The sequence below is a fragment of the Bactrocera tryoni genome, chromosome 1 (genome assembly GCF_016617805.1).
Source record: "Bactrocera tryoni isolate S06 chromosome 1, CSIRO_BtryS06_freeze2, whole genome shotgun sequence".
In the NCBI taxonomy this organism is placed as follows: domain Eukaryota; kingdom Metazoa; phylum Arthropoda; class Insecta; order Diptera; family Tephritidae; genus Bactrocera; species Bactrocera tryoni.
The window spans coordinates 40,980,535-40,996,977 of record NC_052499.1 but is presented as its reverse complement, the minus strand read 5'-3'; the positions used below and the strand labels follow the sequence as shown (position 1 = coordinate 40,996,977).

Sequence of the window (16,443 nt, the reverse complement as noted above, 5' to 3'; positions counted from 1 at the left end):
CAAAAATTTTACCGACTACCAAGATGTCATGAAACGTATTATTACTGGCGATGAGTCTTGGATCTATTTTCGGCAAATAGTTATATAGACACACCAATAATAACAACAAAAGAAGTCCTTACTTTACTTTTACCATTCGAAAACTTTTTCAAACTAATCTTAAAAATAGCTGACGAATGACTGTATCCGTTCCGTATGGAGTTATTAGTTAAAAGCTAAGAAAGCTCATTGGCTATTCAATACTAATCTATTCCGTTTATCAAATCTACGACTAGTTCGATTACTAGTTTAAATTCCATGCACCAAACAGCCATACTCATATTTTTCTACATTAATATGGTTCGCTGTGAGCTGCAACTGTTGCGTCACAAATTATTTGCTATGCACTAAAGGGTTTGTGTAAAAGTGAGGTGGTTTTTCCCTATGGCAACAAACATCAATGTCCTACTACATTTGCTGCATGCAACTCTAACAGTCAAATTGAATTAAGACAAATTGAAAGTACATAAGAAAAAATCGTGGGCAAATAAAATAAATGTCCGTGAATATGGAAGCAACAAATGACGAAAGGAAAACATGGTCGAAAGGAAGCGAGAATTATACAAACGGTTGGTTGCCACCTATTAAAAGGAAAGCAAATGCATTTAGTTGCGAGAAAAGGAAGAAACAATTAGTGAAATTGTAAGTGCTTTAACTTTTTAATGAAAATGAATTAATACAGTTGCGTTCGTGAAAATAATAAAGCAACAGTTTCACATATGCAAAGACCTTTTCTAACATGTAGTGATTTGTCATACAAGCGTGATTATTTTGTTGGAATAGACACTATAAATTTCGGCTGCATTGCAGGTGAATATTTTAGTATAAAGGATTTAAAAATAGATTTATATTGACTTTGATTCGATCGGTTTGAATGACAGCTATATGCTATATCGAAGATTGTACTGTTGCCTTAGACAATAGTCCAAGCCAAATTTACAAATTACCTTCGTCCATACGTTTGAGTATATGTAAGTATATTTTCAAATAAAATAAAAAAAGTAAAAGTGCTTACAATTCGAAGGAGTCTATGTGAAAACCAATTGAAAGAAAAGAGTACCTATCCGGAAAGTACCTCTTTGGACGAAGAAGCTGTGGACTGGAAAACAATTAAACACGGAGATCTGAGAATTAGGTATGAGCTTACAGAAAATATCGGCGTACGCAGCTCAATTGCAACAGCAAATTTATCAAGGAGAACATAACTATCACCAGTGATCAAGGAGGCGTGGGCTGAAATCTCTATGAACAATGTAAGGATTTAGTAGATTACATGCAAAGTCGTAAAAATTTGTAACGAAATGTTAACCTATCGAAAAAATTATAATTTTTATGAAGTTTTATATGGCTAAGTGGACAATACCGCTTCGTTTCAGACCTTAAAGCAACACATCACGCGTGTCATTTCGTCAGTGGAAATGCTCGAACGAGTCATCGAAAATTGGACTCAACGGTTCACCTGAGACGTAGCCGCGATTAACATTTGGAAGAGAAAATCTTCAAAAAATTAATGCTAAAGAATGTTCTTTCGAATGATAATTAACATGTCCCGTTAAATTTTAAGTTTCTATGTTTTCTCCTTAAAAAAGTAGGGACGCTCAAAATGGATCAACCTTTAGTAGCCAAGTCTAATAGTACACCAGTCTCTTTAATTAATATTATAATAAATTCAATTACAACTTAAATATTTTTTATTTTTTGAAAACCCGAAAATTTTAATTAAAAAAATTTAAATTTCTAATCCCAAATACCCGGATTGAAAAATTAAAATTAAAAAATCTCAGTAATGCTTGCAATATCAATTTATGAAAACACAGACATATTTTCATTTAATTACTTTTAATTATTGTATTTCAGTTAGAAATATGAAAATCTTTCCTTTTTATCTCTTTTCATTTGAAAAATAATTTACTTGTTACTCCAATTTTTTAATTAAAAAAGAACTTTATTATGATTAAAAATTAAATTTCCAGTTTTTATTTCCGATTTTCGGATTAAAAAAATAAAATTAATAAAAAATTACAAATTTTATTTTAATTGAAAAATTCGCTTCGCACTGAAGCCAACTTGTTTTCGATTAGGGCTTAAAACTAATACAAAATGTACAATTAAACAAGTGTAACAGCAGCGAGTTTAGTATGCAACTTATAGTATCTACCATCATATTTCAAATAAATTGTACAGAAAATTCATAAACAATTGAGTTCATGTACACTTCATCCTACCAAAAGCGGAGCGAGGGCGATGTATCAAATTCAATTCGCATGTAGCAACAGTTTTAGAGGTTTTGCTACCAACACGCACTTTCACTTCTACGGTTACTGTGGGTTTTCGCTAACTGTGGTTGCTGTCTAAGCCGTTGTTTTCGCTGCCCCCTTTTCACCAGCCGATATCGTTCGCAATTTATGCGTACCAATTAACCTTATGACTTTTTAAAGCGCTGCATTAATTTCGCATAAGTAGCTCAAAATATAGTAGCCGGCCAACCAATCCGTTGGTCAGGCAACTAAAAAGAAATGCGGCAACTTTAAGTGGAATGTAGGGCAAGGATTTAGCACTAGTGATCAGGAGCAACGAATATAGCGGAAAGGTTAAGTGTGACCAAGGTTTATTTATAAAAACCAATAATGGACTTATCAACTGAGTGCTGGCGAATTTGTTAATTATATTTTAAAATATTTGTATTTTAGATAGGAGGAAATAAAAACAAAATAATTACCTTGACGTAGATGGTGGTAGTCGATCTAACTGGTCAGAGGATGAAAAAACACTATGAGATTCGAAAGTTTACTTGCTACTTCAGGCTTCATCAAATGATCAAAACGTTAAGATGAATTTATTTTCGGATATCTGTCATATCGTCTGTCTTCTGCAAAACGATGACTAGAGATATTTTGATGAAACTAGTAGACGTGGTCAATGCCCCTCTGACTAGGTCGGCAGTGCAGACGGGTAAATGTTGGTTGCAAATTCATAAGTTATTTTCATCTAAATGAGGAATAATTTCGTTTTTACTAAGTGGGTTGAAGGAACATTACCACAAATACTCCATTTAAAATTTTAAATGATTGTAACTTTGTATTTTTATACTCTTGCAATCAGTTGCTTCAGAGATATATCGATGATACTTGGTATATGGGTTCCTTGGTACAAAAAAAAATCGATTTCGAAGAAGGGCGTAATCGGATCACTGCCACGCCCACAAATCGCCATTAACCGAAAACATATAAACTGCCACAACTAAGCACTAAATTAAGATCTAAAGCTATAATTTGGTACAGATTATCGCAGTACCAAAATAAGTTAAAAGGTGGGCGTGGACCAGCCCTCTAACAAGTTTAATGTACATACCTCCTAAACCACTTAAGCTATAACAACCAAATTTGCTGAGTACAAATATTTTAATAACTCCTAGCGACAGTGTGAAATGAAATCGGAGGATAACCCCGCTCACTCCACATACATATAACAGTACTGTTAAAAACTACTAAAAGCGCGATAAATCGATAAGTAAATACGACAGAGGCATTAAATTTTATCTCCGAGATGGTATGAGAGGGCTTTATGGGAGCCGGCGTGAAAATTGGTCGATGACCGTGGCACCGCCCCCCTTTCGTTGAAATCCCATATCTCAGAACCCGGCCAACGAGTTTAGACTAAATTTCAACGAACATTCTTTTGTTACAGTTGAAAATAGGCAAAATCGGACTACAACTACGCTTACTTCCCATGTAACACAATTTAAAATTCCACTTGATCCTTTCACTTTCCAGAACACAAATCAGTAATAATTCCCTTAAAGTATGGCACCTTTTGACCAAAAATTGTCCAAGTCCAACCAAAACTGTTCAAGACCCTAGGTACGGAATATGTGGACCGCAGTATCTATAGTTGACTTTTGACCGAAAATATCGGTTAATGTATGAGATATATAATTGAAAAGCAGGGATAATCTTTCTCTGATAATGGTATGTCTGTATGTTAAAAATTGGTCGAATCAGGCCATATACCTAATATAAAGATTTTCGAAATTCCAGGTGACTTATTGCTGGACAGCCAATATTTGAGTTATCTTAATGAAAATGGGAGAGTGTGTTTTAAACATGACAGTTTATCTTTGGGCCTAAAATGAGTATTCGACCTTAAGTTCAAAAATTCACATTAAACACACTCTACACACATTTTTCACGTCAAATTAATTAAATTGAACTATAAACATTTAAATAAATCCATATTTTACACTTTTTGCATGTTTTTTACCAAAGAAATCTTTATTTTAAAAATTACAGTTTACATTCGTAGTAAACATCATTTATGTGCTAACAATTACGACGAAATAGGGCGCTGCCATATGATAACAATGCTCAAATTCCTCTATACATGCATATGGATATTTTCTTTTTTAAATTTAATAAACAAATAAGTGATTATATATATATGTATATATGTATGTATAAGTAATGTTATATAATAATATTATATATGTTGTCACCTAAAATACAAAACAACGTCAACAAAAATGGAAATCGCTGTTAGATATAATTACGAATATTTAACCATTTTATAACGAAAGCTCAAATTTTGTTTCAATATGAGTGCATAACCAAAAAATATAACCACTTTAACCGCTTTATAACCAAAACTCAATTTTTTTTTAATAGGAGTGGTTTCTATTATATAGTTTCCCTTTCTCTTGTAAACTATTTTGCATTTTACATACATAAGTACATAGGTGACGATATGTATAAGTAATATTATATTACACTCAGTCCTTCTTTTACGCGATTTTCGGTTCTGCCACTAATCGCGTAAAAAAAAATCGCGTAAAAATGGTTAGTTTTCCAATATTAACTGACGAATTGGATCCGAATATAAAAAATATCGCGTATAACAAAATATACGCGCAAAAAAATATTCAAAAGCAATACAATAAGTTTCAAATTTCAAACTTATGATTTATTCATTCATAACAAAATAAAAAATACAAATCAAAAACCATATATAAAAGAGAAGAAAGTAGAAAATAGGTAGATTTATTGAAAAAACCGTTGAATGCTGTTTAATCACTGTCATTATCCGTAGTGGAAATTATTCTTAGCCGCTTATTTTGAGGGCCGGCACTGATATCACTAGAATTTGTATCAGAATCAATAGTAAGAACTATGGATTGATGCAAGCAAAAAACGAAAAAAAGCAATCGCGTTAAAGTGAGAAATTCGCGTAAAAAAAGGAATTTGCGCTGCAAAAATAACCGCGTTAAAGTGAAATAGCGTAAAAAGAGGTCGCGTAAAAAAAGGACTGAGTGTATAATATTACGTAATAAAGTGTAAAGTACAGAGCATATAAACAGTCTTTCCATTCAGATGGATTTTTTCTTAATAAAATTTAATAGAGTACCACACGAAAGAGCGAAAAGCGCGACCGAAGGCCTCCAACGCAGAAAGGAGTACTACGCGAAAATACTTCAGACACCCTGATATTAAATATAAATCACATATTATTCATATATGTACGTATTTGGAAAAAGTGTTCACATATTCAATATTAGCTTGAAAAATGTTTTTTATAGTTAATATAGAAAAAAAAATCACGCGAAAATGCAAACAAAGAAAACGATAAAAAAATCTTTAATTTTTGGTTTTTAAGGGGTGGCAAGGCTGGCTTTCCTCGTAATTATAAACATTCTAACCTTTTCAACCCTGAATTTGATAAGTGATTTTTAAATTAATAATTTTAGCTGAAAACTAACAAAATAAAAGTGAAATATGAACTTATTTCAATGTTTAGAGCGTATATTTAAATATACCAAGTGAAAAATGTAAAAAAACTTAGTGAAACATAGAGAAATACCATGTGTTTTTAGTGCAAATTTTTGAATTTTTAATCGGGAATATTTAAAAAAAAATATAAGTTATTTTTCCACTTTTTTGCATATTCCTCCTCTGGAGAAGCACCCCTATCTGCACATACCCCATTTATACGGAAATTCGATTTTCTACCCCTCCGCCAAAGTAATCGGAATCGTGCCCTAAAATGGATAAATGTGAGCGAAAACTTGACCCAGCCTACTTATAACTATTAACCGAATTTTCGAACATTCGGCTGACTTTGCTCCATATGATTGGTTATTGTATATGAAGTACTTTCGTTTTACTAACAAATCTTATGCCGAATGTGTCGTCAGTGTATGAGTTATATAAGATATATGTATATATAAAATTTCTTAGATTCCGATCCTCTGGTTGACGTTTTACATCTTAAAGTATTTCATTGGCTTTAATTATTGCAAGTTGTAAGAGTATAAAATGTTCGGTTGCACCCGAACTTAGCCCTTTATTACTTGTTTTTCATTTTATTTATTATTAGTTGTTTATATGGGGCATTTATAATGGTCAAATGAATGGTTTGCAGATTTTGGCAAAGCAGAGATGTAATGCATAAACACTTTGCATGGTCTGGGTATATGATTTAAAAATGCTTTGCATATTGTGTTTACGAAAGCATTCATATTTAAATACCACTGTTTCATCGGTCAAGCATGGAGGTGAAGGAAAGTTCTCTGATCGCCATTCACTTGGGAGTGGCCAGAAACGATTATTTTATATATGGCTCAAGCAGCTCACGAGGTTTCAGACAAGGCGACTCTCTTTCGTGTGACTTCTTCAGCCTTCTTCTGGAGAAAATAATTAGAGCTGCAGAACTAAACTAAACCTAAAAGATACAATCTTTTATAAGAGTGTACAGCTGCTGGCTTATGCTGATGATATTGACATCACTGGCCTTAACAACCGTGCCGTTAGTTCTGCTTTCTCCAAAATGGATAAGGCAGCGATGTAAATGGGTCTGGCGGTGAACGAGACGAGACGAAATATTTCCTGTCATCAAACAAACAGTCATCGCTGTTGACAGTCATAACTTCGAAGTTGTAGATAATTTCGTCTATCTTGGAACCAGTATCAACACCAACAACAACGTCAGCCTCGAAATCCAACGCAGGATATCTCTTGCCTTGTCTTAAAAGACAGCGGCTACGCTGCCTAGGTCATGTCGTTCGAATAGAAGACCTGCACTCCGTGGGAAGGACCTGGCTTCGCTTGGAATCTCCAATTGGCGCCACTTTGCGAAAAGAAGAAACGCTGTTGTTAACTCGGCTATAACCGCGTAAGCGTTTCCTGCGCCAGTAAAGCTTTTTTATACAAGTCCTACATTTTTGCAGGAGTATCAACACTTTTGTTGCGCGAATTTTCAAGAATGAAGTACTTTTCATATCTAATTTCTACCTATAGATAGATAGATAGATAGGATTATTGAGGTTCTGCACCGCGACCTAGGGTCTATTGTGCCCTCTCCTGTATCACATGACCTCCCAAAGCCCCAGCAGTCTGAAAAATTCCAGTAGTTTGCCGGGCGCTAGTGTGGTGATGTGATCCCTGCTGATAAAGATGGAATCCAGGGCCTTAAGCCTTTTTCCACAGATTGCTGTGCAATCTAGGATAAGGTGTGCTGGTGTTTCCTGTTCCAGGTCGCAGAACCGGCAATTAGCACAGGAGATCATGCCCATGTTGGACAGGTGCTTCCTGAGCTTGCAGTGCCCTGTGTAGACTGCGACGAGGATTCGGAATTTCTCACGGGGGAGGTTAATTAATTCCTTAAACCTGGAGAGGTTATATCCTCCTAGGAGCAGCTTGGCGTGGCGCATACTTGCTGCCTGCCGCCAGTGCCGCTCCCTATCCTCTCTCCTCCGTGCGGAGCAGCTCCTTAAGAGTGTGGGGTCCTACTGCTACGAACGGCTCTGGTCCCCACATCTTGGACGCTGCCGCCGTGCGGGCCAGCTCGTCTGCCTTCTCTGCGTTTCCTTCTACTCCCTTATGCCCTGGTACCCAAATTAGGTTGCACCCGGTTGCACAGGGACAGGCGGTTTAGCCTTCCTATGCATTCTTCTACTAAAAGCGATTTGGTCTCGTACGATGAGATCGCTTTTAGTGCCGCTTGACTATCGCTGAGAATAGCTATGCGCTGGTTGCGATAGTTGCGGCTGAGGTTGATTTCAGCGCATTGACTGCGCTTCTACCTATAGTTTAACACTAGTTATACCAGACCAGTCGAAATGACTGTTTTCGATGTTTTAATTAAAAATTCCTACTATGTGTAATATTTTTTTTTTGTAGTGATATCATGACTTTTCTATTTATAACTAAAGAATTAATTTTATAAAGTTTATATTACTGTATATACGTATACTGTATGTATTTAAAAGACTGGAAACCCCATTAAACACTTCCTTTTTAAGAAAAGTCGTTAAGAGTCGCTGGTATATCTAGTGTTAATGGCAACAGTTGAATACAAAGTTCTACCCCACCTGTTAATGTTTCTCGCGTTTTTTAAGCTTTGAGCATTACAAAATCAGCTTCCACATTAGCAAGTACTAGTTCCAATAGAAAAGACAATTGTTGAATGTGAATCCGACGCAGTAGAATAAATAATCTAAAGGTGTTGAAAATCTCTATCGAGTATAATTGATTACTGGCTACTTGAGCATAACATATCAACAAAAACAAGAAAAAACCTAAACTTCGGCTACACCGAAGCTATAATGCCCATCACATTTGCTTTTTTTATAGCATAGAAGGATACGAACAGGTCTTTAACTTCTTATTGTTTCTTTATAATGGTTATCCAATCCCCCTTTGGGTAGTTTCAAGTTGATTGTCGTAAAAGTCATTTAACAAAGGAAGGAATTACGCTCAGAAAACGTGCTATTTCGATGGGGTCGGATCAAAGAGTTAGATAAGTGGTATTCATTGCACGCAGGACATATACCACTGGGGTCATTTTTTGATATGTTGGAGTTTAACCTGCGACAATATCAAGAACGAAGTTGCGCAGTTCCCACACCAGCCGCTACTACTTTACTGGAGTTGGCCCACAAGGGCAAGAGCTGTTATTTCGGCGATTTAAACCTGTTTGGATCGGTAAGCTTTAGGCTAAAGTCTTTATCATGATTTTGATCGGTCCGTTTGTATGGCGGCTATATTCTAAAATGGTCCGATATCGGCTGTTTCAACAAATCTGCAAACTCAGAAACGAGTTCGGGTATATGCAGATGGACAGACAGACGGAATTGATCCTCTGATCATGCATGATCAAGGTATAAAAATTTCAAAATGTAAAATAGTGTTTCGTTAAATAACTGTTTGTTTGGGTTAAGGAACAATTTCGCAAGTACTTTTCTTGATTGTTTTCTAAATAGAATTTTGTCGAGTTCACAGTACAGAATGCTTTACATTAAAATGTTTAAAACTAAAAATCGGTTGAAAATGTTTATATATGGTACATGGGTGAATATTCTGTGCTTACAAACTGATTATTTAATAACTGTATTAATTGGATTTATGTATAAATCATGATCTTTATTGCGATGTACTCACCTGAGCACCGGTTAAAGTAGCCATATCCAAAATAATGTTGGCCTTCAGATCCTTGTGGGCGTAACTAACACCATCAGCCAATACGAGACGCCCCTCAGCATCAGTATTGTTAATTTCAACAGTACGACCAGAATACAAAGTGTGCACATCATCTGGACTGTGTATCAGCAACCGGAAACATTACCAATTAGTATTTGTAATACTTATTTAATTAAAGAATTTACCGAGTAGCGTTCGGACCCACCGCATTTTCCGCCAAACATAAAACGGCATGTAAGTTTTCTGTGAAGCCACATTTGATGGCCGCATAAAAGGCACCCAAAATAGCCGCAGCACCGCCACAATCACGCTTCATACCCGGCATAGCTGTCTTGCCTTTAATGCTCAAACCGCCTGTATCATAAACAATACCCTTGCCGACCAAAGCAATAGTATCCTGGGCGCCTTTTGGTTCATAAGAGAGTACAACCAAAGCCGGTGGCACAGCGGCTGCTTTGCCAACACCATAAATTCCACCAAATCCGCGTTCACGCAACTCTTCACCACGTATTACAGCAGGCTTTATGCATAATTCTTTCGCTATTATTTCAGCTTCTTTCACAAAATGACTTACGTTCATTTCATTGCAGGGCATATCTACGATACGTGCCGCTAAACGTATACCACGCGCCGCCTCTTCAACACATAAAATATCCGTGGAGCTTAGGGGCTCTTCGCAAACTTGTCCATCCTTTTCAATGATAATGAATTCAACATTTATTATGGGCTTGGCACTGTCGTAGTTGTCATCGTTGTCCATAACCTCATCTTGAGAATAATTTTCAGATTTACTTTGGCCACCACTAGTTTTTCGAGAATACAGAGGAAAAGCCCGCGCTACAGCACAAGCACTAGCAAAAAGATCACCACGATCGCACACAATAACAACACTCTCTTCGTTGGCGTGCATAATGTGGGTCCGAACTAGACGAGTAATGGCGTGCGAACGCGAAGGTGTATTATGACGGGAGCATTTGAGCGGCACAGCCGCTACGGTGGCACAATCCAAATACAGAGAACACTTATCCGTAGGTGAGGGATGTAAACAAGCAATGGCATGCTTGAATGTAGTCTCATCGACACGTGAATCTAATTTACATGATACATTTGAAAATTTTAACAAATTTAAGTGGCGCAACTGTCCAATTATGAGAACGGGCTTATAGTATGGATCGGAAGTTGTTAACGAACTATTGAATTTGATATCAGCAGCCATCTAAAATATAATTAAAAGCAGATATTTCAATTAACAGTCATACACATAATAAATAGCAAAATACTTAGATAATAAAATAAGTTTCATGTTTTTTAGAATTGAGATAACATTTTACATAGATAATGTGTGTAGAAGCCCTGCACTTTTCCTTTATAATCTGAAAAATCAAAAACTAGTTTTCTATTGATTTAGTTCAGTGTAGTATGTACAGTTGCTTACAAAAAATAGGAGTGACCACATGAACAAAGTGTTTCGTTCAGTTCGAGAACTGGACCAACTGCATTTGCACTAGCAAAGATGAACGAGAATAACAATCAAATTAAAAATTTGGTTGGTATGTAGTATATACAGATGTGTCAGAAATAATAATAATGAATAAATTTTTGGAAAAGGATTTTATTTAACCTTTTTTCGATTCTTTACATAGTTAGATAAATGCAAAACCTGGTTATCAGATGTACAATAATTATTTTTACGGCGCTTTTTGTTTGTTTGTTTGAGTCCGAAACAACCTGTTCGAAAAAATAAGAACTAAATATAAATAGTGACACGAAGGTTTATTTACTGTGGAGAAATGAACATGACTGCTATTATATTTAGTATTAAGTTGTTCTTCAACGATTTGTAATTACATTGATATATCTAATGTGCATAGAATCACATGCGTGCGGTATTTTTCCAAGCCTTTTTTGCTACTTTTCTATATTTTGTGAAAATTGTTTTTCATATTCATACAAAGGTGTTCGATAGGATTAGGGTCAGGGGATCACGTCGGTCAATCCATCATAATAATATTTTTCCTACGAAATCTTTCCTAACTTCTTTCGAGATATGCTGTCATTATCTTTCGAATTTCGCACCCTTTCGAATTAGCATGTTCTCTTCGACATAAGTTTGAACCACGTCTTTCAGATTATTATTAACATAACAAATGGTGTCCTTAGTTCCTGTGATCCTTGCTGGAGGCCCAAAACCAAGAAAACATCTCTATAACAACAGCTTGGGGCATCCATGTTTTATAGAATTTGTTGTATATTTTACATTGACTTGCTAGTTGGGGGATTGTTGAGATATTGTATTTCATTACCACAGTTGATCTGAACAATCTTTTTCTCATGGTGCATAGAAACTTGTGCCAAACTGACAGAGGTTCGAGAGAAGCGTACCTTTCTTGGACTACGTGCTTTTAGATTTAAAACAGTTTAACCTTCTTCTTATACACACTTAGGGACAAAAGAATAGGTGTGAGTTTAGCGGTACGGTTTTTTCGTCAAATGGTGTTGTGTTACTTTGTATACCGTTATATTTTTACGATGAAGGTGAATGAGTAGAGTGACAGCATCAACAACTTGCATTATTTTGTTAATTTCACGATTGAGTGACAATTTATTATTGCTTTATTAAAATGGGCTGGCCAATAAAATATGTGTAACTAATATGTTAAAAAAATAAGTGGTTATTTTGAAATATTTTTCATATTAATTTAGTATTGGAGTATTTCGTCACCTGAAATGCAAAATAACGTATCATCAAAAAATTCGAAATTGAGTGTTTTATTGATTACGCTTCACTACTTTAAATTACATATGTTCAACATTTTCAGGTTCTGCGGTCAGATATAAACCAGTTTTAACCAATATTAAAATTTTATTTCACTCATGTTCCATTTTATTTCGTGTTTCATTCATGTCACTGTAAATTTCCGAAAATGTTGTTACGTTATTTTGCATTTAAGGTGACGATTTGTAATTTTATATTTCTTTGAACATCGTAAACTGAAAAAAGAAATTATTTAGAATGAATCGTAAAAGCCACAGAAGAGCGTCGATTGGTAAACAAATTTCGTGATGTAGGAAAAACGTACAAATTCATTGCAAAAATGTTAGGGCGATCGAAAAACTTTGTAACTAATGCTGTAAAGCAAAAAATGAAAAGGAAACTCGTGGTCATGTCACTAAAACTGGCCTGATTAATGATCGCCGTATACGTCTGATCGAAAACAAGTATCCTTTTGTGACTTTAAATTGCAGCGGAAGTTAGACTAAATGTTAGTTCGCGGAGAATTCGGCGTCAATTAGTAAACGGTAATTTATCGAGGCGTAAAGTCAGAAAAATTTCTCTTGTACGAAAGTCTACTTACAGAAGTGAAAAGCTTTTGGCGCTGAACATAAAAATTGGTGCGGTGCCAACGGAAAAAAATTGGCGTATTATTTTATTCAGTGATGAAGTTAGGATTAATATTTATGGAAATGATTGTAAAGAACTGTACCCCGGCCTAAAGGCAAAGAGTTGGTTTGTAGATACACTACAAAGACAATTAAACATGGGGGCGGAAACATATTGGTGAGTGGATGTTTCCTCCTGGCAAGTCGTTGGAGCTTTATTTTGGATAAAGGGTACAGAGATATTTTGCAAAACGTCATGCTACCATATGCTGAAGAAACTTGCCGTTAAGATGGTGTTATCAACAAGATAATGACCCGAAACAATCTTCGAGGTTGGTAGCTGAGTGGTTCAAGGATGCAAATGACTGGCAGCCTTTTCATTTTAAAATATTAAAAAAGTAAGAGAATAAGAATTTGAGAATAAGTTGAATTTTTTGTGTAAAAGAAATTGGAAAAAATGTAGAAAAAGACAATTAATTATACTCCTATTATTTTGAACAATGTAAAATTTTGTTTTTAAAAAATGTTTTAGTTTGAATATTCGGAAAGAAAGATTTTCGACATATTTAAGCTTAATAAAGTAAAGCAAAGGTATAACTAAAAGAATATTGTTTTAATTGCAAATATTTCAAAGTTATTAAGAAAAAACTGCTTTCACCTATTTTTTTTCTAACTCGGACCATAATTTAAGTAAAATATTTTTCGAAATATATTGTTCGTGAATTTCAATATTTGCTTTTGTTTTTTCAAACACACCGGTATGTACATACATATCGTTGGCTTAATATAGAAAAGGCGTATCTACACTTTTCGTTACTTTTCAGGAGAAGGAAAAAACTGAATAAAACCTTAAAAACTTAAGATGCAAAAAACATTTCTATTGCAATTTTTATTCAAAACAGGTGACAAATTCAATTGTGGTATAATTTTGTTATTATTTTTAATTTCTTTGAAGTTATTTGAGATAGGGCTTTATGTTATTATTTTTCTTGAAAATAAATTTAAGTTAGGGCTTTTTGTCGTAAGTTAAAATTAGGACAAACTTATATAATAATTCATGTTTGAAGCAAAATAAATATATAATTAAAACTAAAATATATATTTCAAGGCAGATGTTTTTATACTGTAAACAAATTAGGTTTTATAAGGTAAATTATCATAAAAACTGTGGCAATCTGCTGGAAGAAATTTTTTTAGATCTTGCAAATGGTCCCACTTTTTTTTAGATATGGCTATTTTCTCTTTATAAAGACAATCGGGGGACACATTTTCAATCGGAAACCTCGATCTCTGTGGGAGTAACTGATATTCATCCGTTACATTTGTTTTAAAATAAATTGATCCTGACGAGTCATACGCCAAGGCTCGAAGCATGCTTACTGTATGATCTCCAATGCCCCTGCCTGTAATTTAAGAAAAGCTTAAGTATATATATCTAAAGAGTTGTTTCAGTGTGCAATATTCACCTGGTCGTATTGATGTGTATATCTTTGAAATATTTTCGAAATTTAAAAAATAATCATAACGCAAATGGTGCGCTTGTAGAGGTGCTGGAACTTTTCTAGATTCCTTAATGAGTTGAACAAATTGAGACGGCAAGTTTATTTGTTTTTTATTTATTTTTCTCTCTATAAGGGAATGCCATGCATCACATTCCATTTGCGTATGACCACTTATTAAAAACTTCTGTTCAATTGTTATTTCGCTTTCCTTTGAAAAATTCAACAAGGCGTTAGACAAAACAGTATTACGATTTTGGTGAAAGCAACCATCCGAGTAAATAATAATGTGATGGGTTTCAGGCGATCGAGCATGGAAATTCTTTAAGTGCTTAATAATACATGTAGCAAAAACGGAAGAGACTAAATTTCCATCTGTTTCGTCCCACACATAATTATCTGATTCATGCGTTACAATATTATAGACAGTAAAGTTATGTAGTTGAAGCTTCATTTTATAATATGCAGCACTCGCGTTTAGTTGAGGCACTAATTTGACTGCCTGCACATCCATACAGAATACTGCACATAGTCCGGATTCAGCATTTTTGATATCGTTTTGCTTTTCTGCACGCATTTTTCCGATTTCTTCTCTATGTTTTTCGTATAGCTCATCGGAAACATTATTAACTTTATGTGATACGCATAAATTGCACTGATCTTTTCTTGGCTTAAAAATAGAATAATTTAATTCCTTTATTAATTGCGTAAATATTGGGTACGACAATTTTAGGCGTCCATTTTCTTTTTCGGATTCACACTCGTTGACATAAAGCTTGTAAATCTCCTGATATGAGGAAAAATCCGATTCGAAGTAAAACTTTTTGCTATCTTTTCGACAATAATGTGACTCCATTTTTGGCAACTCCTCTAGCCATTTTTTTAGAAAGTCACGTCGGTTTTTGTTGCGCTGACCTATAACTAATGACCGCTTAGCATTTTTGCGCAAAATTAAAGCTTTATCGGGACTGCATTGAGTACCGTGTTTACCGGCGCTGCTAATCCAATTTCGAACCATCTTTTCCTTTACTCCTAGGGTTGAATAAAACATTTCACGGCACACTTGTAATCGTTTTGAATTATGACTCAAGAAATATGATATGGACTGATTCCGTCTCGAATTTTCAGAGGTTTTCCTTTTTGTTTCATAAAAGCTTGTAAGACCTGCAACATACTGCCTCTTTTGCTCCCAGGACATCTCCCAAAACAAACTAAAAATTTCTTTTCGGGGGACTCATTAAACGTCGAACATTTTCTCACCGCACTTTTTACACAAAATCGTGATGAACATGGCTCTCCTAATTGCCTAGAAGGTTTTTGACAAAGTTCTTTTTTTGATATACCCAAATATTCCACGCCTTCCATTCTTTTTCTTTTATTTACATTTTGTTTCCATTCGGATTTGTTAGCAGTATTTTTCCTTTTTGGAACACCATCTGAATCAGAATTTTCTTTTGCACAATTCATGTTATTAAAACTTTCAATCAAAAAACTGTTTCCAACACAAAAACGTTAATTGAACTGACACAAAAAACAAAAACGTACCGACGAACGGAACGTAGCACAGAAAATATGCTTATGCTAGACAAACTCGGGGAAATCCCGTTTTCTTTTAAAGTAAATACAAAAGCAAAACAATAAGAATAAGAATAGATACAAAATGTAGTGCAATTTCTGTTGTGGCTTTGATTGTATGTCTATTTTAAATTCAACTTTAAATGACTTAGGGCTTTTTTCTTTCAATAAAAACTTCGAATGAGTTAGGGCTTTTTTTTATATGACTATAAATCCGTTATTTACGATCATAGCCCACTAATTTTTTAAGGGGAGGAGTATTTGACAGTGGTCTACCAGAATACATTAAAAACGCGATTTCGAAAAAAATGTAGATACGCCTTTTCTATATTAAGCCAACGATATGTATATCATCAATTTCTGTAAGTACGTAAATGAGATAAGTAAATTTTTCAATTCAAACAACAATTGATCACGACTTTTCCACACTGCCCTTTGTTTTCATATTATATATAAGTATTTACTATAAGCACGTATAAGCA

General features: G+C 34.7%; 2 protein-coding genes across 4 annotated transcripts in view; both read right to left on the bottom strand.

The window, feature by feature from the left end:
* The window catches only part of LOC120767008 (probable aminopeptidase NPEPL1), a 39,347-nt gene that overhangs the window by 21,528 nt on the left and 1,376 nt on the right, over positions 1–16,443 (bottom strand). For all 3 annotated transcript variants that reach the window (XM_040092821.1, XM_040092820.1, XM_040092823.1), the window contains exons 2-3: positions 9,692–10,722; positions 9,468–9,624 (exon numbers count right to left, since the gene is read on the bottom strand). In XM_040092821.1, coding sequence (XP_039948755.1) covers positions 9,468–9,624; positions 9,692–10,722 — 1,188 coding nt within the window. The remainder of the gene's footprint in view (positions 1–9,467; positions 9,625–9,691; positions 10,723–16,443) is intronic.
* On the bottom strand, positions 14,005–16,317 carry LOC120767009. The gene is made up of 2 exons (XM_040092824.1): positions 14,354–16,317; positions 14,005–14,290 (listed from the first exon to the last, which is right to left on the bottom strand). The coding sequence occupies exons 1-2, from the start codon at positions 15,582–15,584 to the stop codon at positions 14,022–14,024; spliced, it is 1,500 nt and encodes a 499-aa protein (XP_039948758.1). The 5' UTR covers positions 15,585–16,317; the 3' UTR covers positions 14,005–14,021.

Coding starts and splice junctions, on each gene's coding strand:
- LOC120767009 (XM_040092824.1), bottom strand. CDS start 15,584: ATGTCCTGGGAGCAAAAGAGGCAGTATGTTGCAGGTCTTACAAGCTTT. Junction 14,291..14,353: donor ATACACATCAATACGACCAG/GTGAATATTGCA, acceptor CTTAAATTACAG/GCAGGGGCATTGGAGATCAT.